This window comes from Schistocerca piceifrons, chromosome X, assembly GCF_021461385.2.
Source record: "Schistocerca piceifrons isolate TAMUIC-IGC-003096 chromosome X, iqSchPice1.1, whole genome shotgun sequence".
Taxonomy (NCBI): Eukaryota; Metazoa; Arthropoda; class Insecta; order Orthoptera; family Acrididae; genus Schistocerca; species Schistocerca piceifrons.
Window position 1 is genome coordinate 538820572 of NC_060149.1, and position 14561 is coordinate 538835132.

At 41.0% G+C, this 14561-nt stretch overlaps 1 protein-coding gene across 3 annotated transcripts in view; it reads right to left on the reverse strand.

Annotated features, from left to right (window-relative positions):
• LOC124722035 (crossover junction endonuclease MUS81) overlaps positions 1-14561 on the reverse strand; it is a 203342-nt gene that overhangs the window by 9211 nt on the left and 179570 nt on the right. For all 3 annotated transcript variants that reach the window (XM_047247225.1, XM_047247226.1, XM_047247224.1), the window contains one exon: positions 7216-7329. In XM_047247225.1, coding sequence (XP_047103181.1) covers positions 7216-7329 — 114 coding nt within the window. The remainder of the gene's footprint in view (positions 1-7215; positions 7330-14561) is intronic.

Sequence of the window (14561 nt, forward strand, 5' to 3'; positions counted from 1 at the left end):
ACATTTGTTCTACGGAGTAAAATTTAAATCATTGCAGTTAGCTCATAAAACCGTTTTACTGCATTAGCATAACTTAGGTAAAGTAGACATTTCTTTTCAATAACAGTAAAATTTTTACCATGAGTGAGAAGTGCAGGCTTTGTCATAGGTTTGACCATAATTGGTTACAGTGTGAGATTTGCGCAACATATTTTCATGGGGGTGGGGGGGGGGGGGGGGGGGGTGACGCATGGGGTAGGGCAGTGTGCATTCTAGTTAGATCATCTCCAAATCTCCAGGAATTGAAGGATATATAGCAAAATAGGTTAATGAAGGAGCAGGAGCTTAAGATCTGTGCCCTTCCGGTGCAGTTAGAAAACACATGGGAGGAACCAGACAGGATGAAGAGGGAAAAGGGGGCTGGAGACTGGAAACTGGCAGTTGGTAAGGATGCTGCTAGGAGAAGGATATATTAAGATAGTTTCATTTTGTGTATCACCAACACATTTGACCACCTGTCATAGTTTATACAGACGACTCTCTTGTGGTTATAGGTGTAGGTGCAGGAAATATGCAGCACACCTGAACAGTTAAGAACCCTAAGTGAGTTGTAAATTCAATAACAAAGAAGAAGGTTTTGCTGTTAGCTAGTTCTCATGTCATAGGTGTGGGCACAGGTTATGGATAACACAGGTGAGTTACATTGGAATTTCACAAAAGAGGATCAGATGGTGATCACGAGTGGAGTTGGAAATAGTATTGACAGAGAGAAGGAGTATGGCATTGGGGATGATCTGGAAAAGAAAGCTACTCAAACTGGTGGTACAAATTTGCACCTCTCACAGCTGCTTTAGCATCATGACTTCTCTCACCTTAATATAGCAGTCAGACTTTATTACAGGGGCTTGGGATGGCACAGATGACTTTGGGTATGACTCTCATGCAGTGGTGCCAGTTGAATCTATCAATACATTGAGTTTCACAAGGCATAGCTTGCACATCAATAGGTATAGGAAGGGGAAGCTGGCAAAGCTTATAGGTGACAGTGTAGTGGTGGGTGATGAGATCACTCATGGGAAAAGTCCTATAGCAATTGGTATTAGAGCTCCATCTTTTTTAGATTCAAGCCAGTTGATGGGTATTCTTGCTTAGTGAAAGTGTCTCTAACAAAGGAACCACCTTCAAAAAAGGTCAGGTATCAAAGTAATGAAGGATTTACCAAATTTCACCAAAATATAAGTGTATTAGAGATAAAGTTAGTGAACTGAACAATATTGGTATATCAGAGCACAACTTGAACAATGTGACAATTCAGAGGATTCCTATTTTGGGATACAGATTAACTGGCTATATTTCAAGGAGCTGTTTGCAGAGTGGGGGAGTAGCCATGTACATGAAAAATGGTATACCATTTGAATCTACTGAACAGGTCATTGGAAGTTGTTCAGGGTCAGTTGACTTTATTGTAGCTAGACTTCTATTTACTGTTATCTATATGTACCCAAAGTCTGATTTCAGGACATTCCTGACATGTGATTCTAAAATATTTCTGTTCGCTGATGACACCAGCTTTGTAGTGAAGGATGTTGAGTACAAAATACAAATACTGCGTCCAAGACATAAGATCATGGTTTGTAGAAAATAAATTGATGTTAAATCACACAGAAACTCAGTTTTCACAGTTCTAACACACAATCCAACAAGAACTTACATTTAGATTATGCAGAATAGGCATATAATTAGTGAATCTGAACAATCCAAATTCCTAGGTGTTCAGGGCGATGGTGAGCTGTCATAGAAAGCCCATGCTCAGAATCTTGTTCAGAAACTGAATGCTGCTACATTTACCACTAGAAGAGTATCAGCAATAAGTGATATTCCAATACAAACATTAGTCTACTTTGCTTATTTTCATTTGGTTATGAAATACGGCATTATATTCAGGGGTAACTGTTCCCATTCACAAAGGGTGTTTTTGGCTCAGAAAGGGCGGTTTGAGCAACATGCAATTTAAGTTTGTCAACCTCTTGCTGACCCCTGTTCAGGAGTTTGGGACTTCTGACATTGGCCTTTCAATGTATGTTTTCTTTACTGGTGTTTGTTAACAATATGAGCTTATTTTCAAGAATTAGTAGCTTTCATTCAATAAATACAGGCAGAATGATTCTTGTGCAGACAAGAATACAGTATTAAGCTGTATCCATTTTCAATATGTTACCACAAGAATTTCAAAACATCTTAGCAGTAATTCTTGCACTTCTGTGTCTAAAACTGAAGAATATCTTCATGGTACACTCCTCCTTATTTTGTCGGTGAGTTCCTGGAAAAAACGGAGTCAGATTCATGCATTTGTTGTATTGTTGAATATGCTAATATATACTAGCAGTGTGTCATCTGCGTAGTATACATCAGGGTGTATACGTGGACAAGGAAAAAAAAATTCCCAGGTTTTTCCTGGATTTCCCGTTCAAAAATACACTTTCTCCTGGGTGAAAACACACTTTTTTGTGTTAAGTCTCAGTGTATTTTCCCTCAAAACTGCAAAACTTATCGATCCTTTGAATGGTTATGGTTTTACACACGGGCACAGACTTTCCCGGCGCTTTAGAAAACGAAACTCAGGGAAAAAAGACATGTTTTGGAAATATATTTGATGTGCAGCAACATGTACGCTGCATATTTTCGTATTATGAAAGTATACATTGGAATTCCATCAATCACCGCAGGTTACTTTCTGAATCATTGAAATCGAGATTGTGATGAGCTTTTGTAACCCAGTCATAGCTCATGTCATGTGATCTTGCCAGCCAATGACAGCGGACATTCAGAGCAAAGGACACGTGATGTAGCCAGCCAACAGCAATATCTCTGTTAAGTAGCACAAACACACAAACAGGGAAAGTTAATAGTTTAAATTAATATACATAGTGTTGCTACAAGAAAAGCAAAGCTTTCACATATAATATTGGTCTCTAAGGTTAATAAGCTGTAAGAGAAGCTAAGCTTTCACATATAATGTTGATCTTTTTTGTGCTTGTTACACTTTAAGATATATGACACAAATGCGCCAGTAGAATTTTTAATAATGACATAAATGTCTGATCTTCAGGGTTCAAAATTCTTTTAAATGGCTCGTAATCAAAGAGTAGATTTTTCAGTGAGAGTCAAACGCTCTGTGATTTATGAAATTCATGGTACATTCTCGCACATAGTTCAACTTACAAAAAAGGATATTTACTTTGAAAGTAACGCTTTGCAAACCACCATTGGCAATATTTTCCTGTGACCTGTTAGAAACAGGTTCGTTTCAGCAGTTGCCAGAGAGCACAGATAACAGGCGATGCCGCACTTGCGCAGCTACCATGACGTAGGAATCCCGTATGTACGTACATGTAAAACATTGAAAGATCATACATTGTCATAAAAGAAACAAGACATCAGAGGATACTCCAAGAGCATTGGAATTTCGTGAACCTTACTAAAACGTGCACATTCGTATGTCCAGATTCCCAATGAAGTAGACCTCGACCTGATATTAAGCTTTTCAGTATGGCTTTCAGGATGTAAATTTTCTTGAGCATCAGTACTGTATTATATCATCACTAAATGTAAACACGGGTCACGTGGAGACTACCCGCTATAACTCAGACTGCTTTGCAGATCAGCCATGGATCTACGATATTTGTTAAGCGGGTCAATACTTAAAAAAAAAAAAAAAAAAAAATAAAAAAAAAAAAAAAAAATCGAATTTTCAAAAATATGTTCATCTTGTAGCACACATACATCTGAAAAGTCTGAAACATAAAACATATGTGTTCGAGGAAACCTAAGACATGTTATTTGGTCTAAGTGTGCCAAAGTGCAGTGCCATGCCTCTTCACACAGCATTCTTCTACCACACGTCACTGTATTTCTATCTGTGGAATTGAAATGTGTGTATTTTCTAATGGATGCCATCAAACTATATTCAGGACAGTGGAAACTGAAATGTCCTGTGGTGCCTCTCCTGCTCCCAGTTGGTCGATTTGACAGCCTGGCCCCTCTTTTTTTTTAAAAACAAAAATCTCGCAGTTAATAGCGGATGGGATTATTTGTAATAGGAAGAACAAGAACTATTCAGAAAATTTGCACTCTTTATTGCCTATTAGCTAATAACTTGATGTTTTGTGTGACATAAAATGAAATATAGGATACATAAAATAAAGACAAGAGACAAGCAAGAAAGTACACATTTCTTCAACCCTTAGCTCCTAGCATTTTTCTCTCTCTAATTTTGCTACAGCTTTACATGTCGTGCTTTCCTTTCTGCGAAAGTTTGTCAAACATTTTGCTACATGAAAAATCAAAATGTCATTATCTAATACTGAAAAAGCTGTTAATACAAATAAAATACCCAAGACTGGTGTGGTTTCTCGATATTTTTATGTCTATTTTGTCACTTTCTGCTAGATAAAAAAAAAGGCCTTTCTAATATTGCAGCAATTTTGTAACACACACCAAATAAACGAGACTGTTTTGACACAAATAGTCATTTTTATAACATGACAGAATATAATTCACGTAGGCCTATTAGGCCTACTACAAGCAAAAAGCTTTATGTCAGGAAATAGTTTCACATTTCATTTATACTCACCAGTTTCTCAAGCATGAAAGCAAAAAGTAGTATTACGAAATATTTATATAAATTTGGAATCGTCTTAGTCTTCCACAATTTGTGAGACGTCCCTGTTTTTTCTCCTTCCTCGTTCTAACATCTTGTCATCACCAATTCTGTAGCTATTCCTGCCATTGTCAAAATTTGTTCGCCGATTAACTTCACTAACACTGCCAGAATCACAATTTTAGTTTTCTCATGATTATTCTCCGGTTAGTCGTTGGTACATGTTCGTACAACACATTTTCCGCGTTACTTCCAGAATAGAATTTAAGAGGCTGCGAGCTGAGGACTGTACAACTGCTCCTTACTAGTGTAGCGATCTGGCCAAAAATTTTCTGGCAAAATTTCATTTTCTTGGATACACCGAGAAGATAATACATAATCTTTCTCACCTGTTATTGCTGTTAGTCGTTTGTTTTCATTCTGGTAGTCTGAATCTATGGATTTCGCTAGTAATTATAACAACGCTGATCATTCGCGAACCCTATCAACCACATAATCAGACAGCAATTGGCAGTCATCCGTTCGGCTTTACCCCACTCAGCTCGTATAGCCCCGTCCCCTTTTGTCTGCAGAAAGTTTATTTCTAGATGCGACGAAGATTCTCCTGACAGAGACATCACGTACACTATGCATTCATTCAAAAATCAACTTATGATTCATTCAGAAATAAACTTAAAATGTGTTCAAGAATGTTCAAAAGCCGGCCGGTGTGGCCGAGTGGTTCTAGGCGCTTCAGTCTGGACCCGCGCGACCACTACGGTCGCAGGTTGGAATCCTTCTTAGCTTAATTAGGTTTAAGTAGTTCTAAGTTCTAGGGGACTGATGACCTCAGATGTTAAGTCCCATAGTGCTCAGAGCCAATGTTCAAAAACCAACAGGGATGCGTTTCAAAATCATATGAATAATCGATAGACCAAAGTGCGCTGGATGCTAGGCACTTTGTGAAACAAGTTTTTTTTTCTCAAGAATATGAATTTGGCGCCCCCTTTTCCCGGTAGCATCTAGCTGCTTGCTGCGACTGCTTGCATAGCCAACAGCTACACTCCTGTAACCAGAAGCGAGAGAATCTACTACTCAAACCTGACTCAACTGCTCATGCGCATGAGCCCACTCGTAACTGGTAAATCGAATCTAATGTAAATAGTTGTGACCTCACACTCATCGGAGGCAATTTGTTGTTATGAAGCATTGCATTGTCTTCCTAAAGCCTTTGACACATTTTGCTGTTGGCAGACGTTTGCATGAGCACTGTGTGTCGTAGTTGTATATGGCCCATTTCCTTTGCAATTTAAGTTATTTTCATTTTTTTCTCTCGTTTACATTTTATTGTTGAAGTATTATTCTGCAGTAGCGGGATACAGTAATATCCTTTGTTAGAGTGTCAGTTCTTACCAGTCAAAATTACGAAAAATTTAACAGAAAACTGAAACAATGAGAAATTCCCGGTTTTTCCTCGATTTTATCCTGGATGAAAAAATTCCCGGGTTTTTCCCGGATCTCCCGGGTCATATACACCCTGATACATGTAAAATTAATTTTATTTATTATTAACTTTTCTTATGTTAATTTCAGTTACTGATGTGTTCCATGACCATGGAGATATGCTGTTCAATTTGGAGCTATGTAAGTAGATGTGACAAATAAAATTAGAAACTTTCTGGTTGATTAAGACTGTCTGCTAGATATGGAATTCAACACAGAGCAATCCAAGCACAACTTATGAGTTGCCCTCTGGATAAAGAAGATAACCTTTAAAATATGTGGACATAAGATTGTGGAAAGCTAGGATTTCTATTACTCTCAATACCTTTCAAATGACCCGTGTATTTAAATAATGACTACACGTAAAGGTGACAGTTAATGGTAGGGGTTTAGGTGCTTGGGAATATCAGTAAGTCACATGGATCCAAATCTGAGCTGTGACACGACTGTGAGTAAGTATCAATTCTCTTTATCAGTGAAAATATCGTTTGTAAACCCCATAGTGATAAAACAGTATTTTAATTAGAACTAATGAATATAGTGATTTTTAACTGTGACTGCCCTTATTGGGAGAGTTAATAAGTTTTATGGATTCAAATCTGAGAAGTGAAGTGACTATGCACAAGTATCAGTCCTGTATATCAGTGAAAATCTCATTTGTAAACCCAACAGCGATAAAACAGTATGTGTATTAGAAGTAATGAATGTATTAATTTTTAACTGTTATTTAACTTGGCAAAAAAATAATGTGTGTTACTAGGACATTATAGTAAACATCTCTTCTAAGACCAGGGACAGGCAAACAAAGACTTAAAAATGGTGTTACTTTCAGAAGTTGGCAGCATGAGGTTGAACTTCTGCAGCACCTAGATATTGTCTTGATTTAACTTGATTTTCTGTCATGTTTGTAATAAGAATCATAGGGCATCTACTTCAAAATACTATGTATAATTAAGAAGTGATCCTTTTAAGCTGACAGCAGTGTGTAGACTACGATAAATGAATTGAATTAAATTGGTTTTGACAGTGACAGATTACTTAAAGTAACTAGAAAATACATAATGCAAATCTATTATTATATGTTGCGTAATCACCATTTTCTTCCTTGCAGCACCATTGAAGTCACTGAATGCCATAAGCGATACAGTGTCCGATGCGAGGAAGAGTGGAGGTAGATGTTCCTTGGGACAACTGACAATCATTTTGTCCTGTGTAAAACAACAAAGGTAATTAATACAAAGAATTGAGGAAAAAATAAGTTTCAATAGCCAGTAAGGATAACTTGTTGCATCGTAAACACAATGGTAAGTGATGAATCACGAAGTGATGAATCACAACATACATTACTCATAATGACAGTAGTAGAAGCAGTGAATTGGATGAATTATTCCTTAATTCTTACAGTAATATTCTGTGGCTATGGTTTGCACATTCTACTTATTCAAGATTTTCTCAGGGACAGCAGATGATTGTCTCAATGCAGAATCCTCAGAAAGTGCACACCAGTGGTCACATGGAATGTCATGCAATTTTCTCCACTTATTGGCATCAGTTCATTTATTCAAAATTTAATGTGAATGTGAAACATCAAACCACAGACAAGTAAAAACTTGTTTCAATGTATTGTCATTCTCAATAGCACAATTTTAACTAATTTGCTATATGGGCTGCAACAGCAGTCTTCCACTACATTGAAATCACTTTCCTTTGGTTTTGGTTTGTTTTCTATGATTTCCTTAAATTGCTTGCAGGACTGTTGTGATACTGATGTCTCCCCAAACCCTTTGTAATCTGAGGTACTATATTCACAGTCCAAGAAAGTTCTGTCAGACGGCTGACAACAAAATTTGAAGTGATAGAAACTGAATGACACTGACAGGTATCAACTACCTGCTGGTTGTTGCCAGTGTTGGGTACCACAAAAAACTACATTTAAGGTGTCTGCATCTACAAAAGCAGAAATTACACACTGAGTTAATGATCTCTGAAATGTTTTATGGAACTGTGTTTGAAAAACTGATATCCGTTGAGATGTCAGACACATTAAATAATTGGCTAGTTAAAACCAATGCCAACTGGAAAGCATTTAATGGCAGTCAATGCAATTTCATTTTTATTTATTCAGCTACATCCATCAGCCATCTCGCTGAAAATCTTCTTTTAGTGAACTGAAGCTACATGGACTGACAATCATGAGAAACACTATGCAAGTAGTATCATGTCAACAGAACAAAGTGAAGGCTGAAATTGTGAATTCTGGTTTTCAGGATTTTCTACTAAGCAAGAACTATTATAACAGTGAGACAGATATACACAAACGGAAAATAAAAAATGAATATGCTAAAGCCATGGCCCTCAAAAATTAAGTTTTACTCACATATTATAAAGATTGTATATTTTAAGTGATCAAAATTATATACTCATCCACCTGGTGATAAGACTGTTTCAGGCAAAATTATTTTCTCTTGTATAGCCTCCCTAACTGGAATGCATTCCTGTATAGGCATTTACTAACCTTGGGAAACAGTTTCATATCATTTATGCTTGTTGATGTTGTTGCAATTGATTGATGGATGTGAGTGACTTCATTGGACAATACAAGAAGTGGCTGCACTGGCACTGTCTCACTAGAAGTGCACGTCTTGCCACAATTGTAGGAGCAACAGTGAAATGGCTGCAAGTGTCCTGCTCTGTTTATTATTCTCCTGATAAAGGGCAATGTTGTACAGTCACTGTAGACTAGAGCTTCCCACACCATGATACCCAGAGCTGATACCATATGTTGCTGCCATATACACAGCAATTTCCACTATCTTGGGCAATATGTTACAAACAATGGTCAGTGACATCAAGGCAGAATCTGTTCACAGGACTAAAAGTAGCTAAGATGCACAAGGAGTCATGAAAGATGCAAGCTTACTCAATGTCCAGATTCAAATAAATGGTCCGTGATGACTGCGCCACCTCATTCAGTAACATTAACAACTGAAATGTCATGTTAAACATGTTGAGAAATTCCTAGGCATTACTACATGGTCTTTCACTGGCCCACAATACCATCTTACAAAAATTAATTCAACTGTATTATTTGCAACTGGTGAACCACACAAGTATGTTTACTACATTTGCTAATCCAATGTGATGCAAATATGGTGTTCATTTTTCATTTCCCATTGTGTATCTGTACATGTGAAACTGTAAGGTACTGCATATTTCTACACAAAAACAATGTACTAAGATTAAATGGATTTTATGCATTGCATACCCAGTAAAGCTGGCCCCTGTTCCAACTACTATTTAGCACAGAAAACTTGGGCTACAGTGTCCCACCGACAACTGCAAGGGGGTCACACACCATTCCCTTATTCAAGACAAATTTCAAGAACAAACCTAACTACAGACTATGGAGGTACCCAGGCTTGGCTGAAGTATACAGGTTCAAATGAATGTTGGTTATAGTTGTTATGCACAGATCTGGAAGCTTGTACTGGATACACTGGAGTGGACAGCTGCATCAACTGGAGACTGAAGATTCCAACAACAGCAACAAAATATATCTTTTACTGAGGCTATAACAACATCATGGAAATGATAGATTGCTACTCACCACATAGGGGAGACACTGAGTCACAGACAGGCACACAGGAAAAGAATGACAGAAATGGTCAGCTTTCAGACAAAGCGCTCCTTCAGAATTAGAAGAAACACACACATTCTCTCTAGCGCAACACGCGCTCACGCACCCGCATGCGCACACCTGCACGCCTCTGTGTGTGTGTGTGTGTGTGTGTGTGTGTGTGTGTGTGTGTGTGTACGCGGGCACACCCGCGTGCACGCGCGCACACACAAGCGCGCCCGTGCGCCCACACACACACACACACACACACACACACACACACACACACACACAAGGTCCAGAAATGACAGTGGCCATGTGAATTGTGTTAGTGTGAATTTGTGAGAGTTTTCTACTTCTGGTGAAGGACTTTGTGAGCCAGTGTAGAGCCCACAGTATGAGTGAATCAAAGGGAGAGTTGAACCAGCAGTGGAAAGGAGAACCAAGCTGGAGGTGGAAGGGAGAGCCATGCTGCCGACTAAGGGGGCAGTTCCAGACGTGAGCTGTTTCAAATGAAGCAAAATGAGAGCTCACAGTTCCAGCTAGAAGCCAGCAACAGGATTATACGTGAAGAGACAGGAAATGTTGACCATAAAGCACAGTGTGGAATGGGACACTGTCAATGTGGCTGGACAAAGGCTGTCTGGTGAGACGTCGCCAGAGCTCTGGTGGCTGTTAAGAGACAGGGGCTCGAACGAAGGGCAGCTGCTGGAGATGCAGTGGTACCAATAGGCTCGATCACAGCAGCAGCTTCTAGAGAAGACAGCACCAGATGAGTAATTGGGAATGCTGTTGTAAGCCTAACTGCCTGTCCTGGATGTTGAGCCACCCTTCAAAGGAAGGTGGCCACGAATGCAAGTTTGGGCCAAAAGTGCAAGCAAACTCAGTTGTGGCCAGTGGAGGGCAGGTGTCGGGCAGGACAGTGGCGATGGATGAGGTGAGTTGTGTGGGATCATAGTCAACAGTCTTGTCACCAACTGGAGCACTGTGGCAGGATTGGACCATCCCATTCCCAACTTTTATGTCTTTTGTCCTTATGTGGTGGCAAAGACAGCATAAAAAAGTCTTTCAACTGCATTCCAGTTCAGGGTTCTGGTTTGGCATCCAGTCGAAGATCTAGGTGGTGTCTGGCTTGGTCGAGGAGCAGGCTGACCATTGGGATGTTGGCAGAGTGCTGATTGCCAATGGGAGACTCGTGTTCAACTCACCAGCATCTGCCAGGTCATGAGAGTGCTGATGGTCTCAGCAGGTGGTGACGTTCTAGGCAATGTTCCGTCAGGTGCAGGCAGGCCGGTTGGCAGTTGATGGGAGATTCATGCTCAAACTGACAGTGACTGCTGGGACATAAGGGTGCCAATGGGTCCAGTCAGGCAGCAATGTCCTAGGTGGAGTCTGGTTAGTATCTAGGTTCAAGTCCAGCTGGAGTCATAAGCCGCACTGGGTTGATGTTTTGTCAGAATCCTGGGTTAAAATGGAACTGCTGCTGGTGAACACTATCGACAGATGGGCTGCAGGACGCAGGTGGCATACAGTCCGGAGTGTGTACAAATGCCGTCGAGTAGCAGTCCTGCAGTGTCTTAAATAATCCAGTGGAACGATTTCTGTGATGTGTCACATGATTTGCAGATGTAGTGTAGTACCATGCTCTCAGTGCCGTAGATGGATGCACACGCTGCTGGAGGGTGATGCTGATTCCTCTAGTGGAGCCTGCTGGAATCTGTGTACACAAATCAGTGAGTTGCTGTTGTGATCTCCAATTTTAGTAATCACACGGTGCTTTCACACATGTAGGGTTGGCTTTGGCAGAGAACGCCAGGTGTACAGCAACCCGCCAGATAAAGTCTGGATCGGGCTCCTGACTGCTCAGAACAACTTATGAGATACATCGTTATAGGAGGAGTCGGCACTCACGCACTGCTTCATATAAGGCTATTGATAATGTTACTTTTGCTAAGCTTACAAAGAATAAAGTGACACTGAACAGTATTGGATCTTTCACTACTGTGGATGGACCATGTTTTTTTGTTAGTGCTGTACTGAATCTTATTATTAATAAAGCTGATTCTTTTTTGCATGGTAGTGGTTGGCTGACTGTTGCTATAGTACGGTGTGGAAGTATTATTGAAATTGGTGGACCTGAAAGTTGCAATGATCATAATGTGATTACTTATAGTACTTTTAATGTTTCTGAAGTTTTTGATAGAGATATTGGCATATCTTATATTAATGGTACTATGCCTTTTGTTGTAAGAACTCGTGGTAGGAATAAGGTTCGTCCTGATGAAGCAATTTATGTACGGTGTAAAGGACATGGTGGGTGTGAAACTGTAAATTTTGTTGGTGACATGACTTAATATTTTCATAAATAAAGAGTGTGACGTTGAGGGGGTAAGAAAAGCTGCACAATGATCTTGTTAAAAGCCGAGACGTGATTTTTGCTGTTGTAGCTCTCAGGGACACTCCGGGGTGCTCTCTGTGTAAGGCATCCCTCTGCAACTCTGTGAGGCACAGCTCTATTGCATGATAGCGCTACACAGAGCTATGATGTAGCGTGGCTCTGTGGGTTGCCTATGTGGGTTATTGTCCTCGAGGCGGCAGTGACCCCTGGCAATGATAATATAGAAATCCTACAGTGTTGTCTAAGGAAAGATTCTAGCTTTGATGGTTTTATATCACCTTTCTCTGACCTGTTGTTAACTGGTGGTGGTTATTTTTATAGTTTTAGGTGCTAAACCGCTGGGTTGTCAGTGCCTTTATATAAAACAGAGAAAATGTGGTTAAAATTTAATTAAAACATCAATAAGGACGTACGGAACATTCTGGTTGAAAATTAAGGAATAGTCCGCAGCTCGTGGTCTCGGGCTAGCGTTCTCGCTTCCCGAGCATGGGGTCCCAGATTCAATTCCTAGTGGGGTCAGGGATTTTCCTTGCCCCGAGATGACTGGGTGTTGTGTTGTCTGCATCATCCTCATTCATCCCCATTATGGTTGGAGGAAGGCAACGGCAAACCACCTCCATTAGGACCTTACTTAGTGTGGCGGTGCGGGTCTCCCGCTTCGTTCCCCTACGCTGTCAAGTAGCATGGGCCTTCATTTCCATTCCATTTAGGAAAAAAGGAGATGACTCATCAAAGGGCAGAAGTGGATGAAGAAAAGGTACAGAGCTTGGATAGCTTTCAGAATGTGGTTTCTTTTTCTAGCTGTAGGAATAACAGGCAGGCACAAGTACATGCACATGCACACACGTGCATGGGTGCGCCCCCCCCCCCCCCCCCCCACACACACACAATCCCAACAGGCACGCACCTATCTCCCTAAACTGTGCTCTAAATGGTGCGAAGGAGTCATTGAAATATCGCATGTTGTGCTCGGCTGCATGTTATGCAACTGGCTGGTCCACCTTGTTTTGGGCAACAGTTAGGTGGTGGCTATTCATTCTAGTTGTCATCTGGTTGGTTGTCATGCCAATGTAAAATGCGGTGCAGTGGTTGCAGCAGAGCTGGTATGTAACATGGCTGCCTTCACAGGTGGCCCGGCCTAGGATAAAGTTGTGATGGAACTAGAGTAGCCGATGCTGGGTGGGTGGACTGGGCAGGTCTTCCACAGGGGTATCATCCCTGTGGCAAGGTATTGGGCATGGGAGTGACATAGAGCTGGAGGTTGGGTGGGCAACAGAACACCACGTTGAGAGAGATTGGAAGTAGCTTGAGTAGGAAGCCCCTCATTTCAGGGCATAATGGGATAATCAAGAACGTCATTCAGTTGTTCCAATCTGGGGTGGTATTGGATGACAAGGGGGGGGCACTTCTTTGTGATTGGTTCTTGAGATAGCTGAGAGGATCGCGCGCACGTGTGCATGCGTGCGTGTGTGTGTGTGTGTGTGTGTGTGTGTGTGTGTGTGTGTGTGTGTGAGGATATGGCATGGAAAATTTGTTTGTGAATTAGATACAGAGGTTATTCCCTGTCTGCGAAGGCCTTTGTGTGGCTTTCATTGTACTGGGAAAGGGAATTCTCATTACTGTGACCACGCTTGGTAGCCATGCGGTCTGAGGCGCATTGTCACGGTTCCAGTGGCTCCCCCCATCAGACGTTCAAGTCCTCTCTCAGGCGTGTGTGTGTGTGTGTGTGTGTGTGTGTGTGTGTGTGTGTGTGTGTGTGTTCCTTAGTGTAAGTTAGGTTGTGTAGTGTGTAGGTCTAGGGGCCGATGACCTCAGCAGTTTGGTCCCGTAGTGCAAATTTACCATGGGTGGCCAGGCTGTTTTTGGTGTGGAAGGAGTGGCAGTTGTCAAATTGCAGGCTCTGTTGGTGGCTGGTGTGTTTCATGTGGACTGAGGTGTGGCTGGTGCCATCTGATAGGAGGAGATTGATATGTAGGAAGGTGGCATGATGCATGGACGAGGACCAGGTGAAGTGGATGGGGGAGAAGGTGTTGAGGTTGTCAAGGGATGAGAACAAGGTGTTCTGGCTTTGGGTTCAGGTTATAAAGATGTCATCAATAAAACTAAAACGGACCAAGGTTTTCGGAAGCTATAGGAATGTTTCCTCTAGGTGGCCCGTGAAGGAGCTGACATAGGAGGATGCCATGCGGGTGCCCATGGCTGTGCCACGAATTTGTTTGTATACCTCCCCTTTAAAGGTGAAGTTGTTATGGGTTAGGATGGAGTCAGTTACGTGTACAAGGAATCAAGTGATAGATTTGGAATATGCAGGGCATTGAGAGAGATAGCATTCAATCGTGGCAAATTTGTGGGCATGAGGGATATTGATGTATAGGGAGGCTGCACCAACAGTGACGAGTAGAGATCCATTAGGTAAGGGTGTGGGG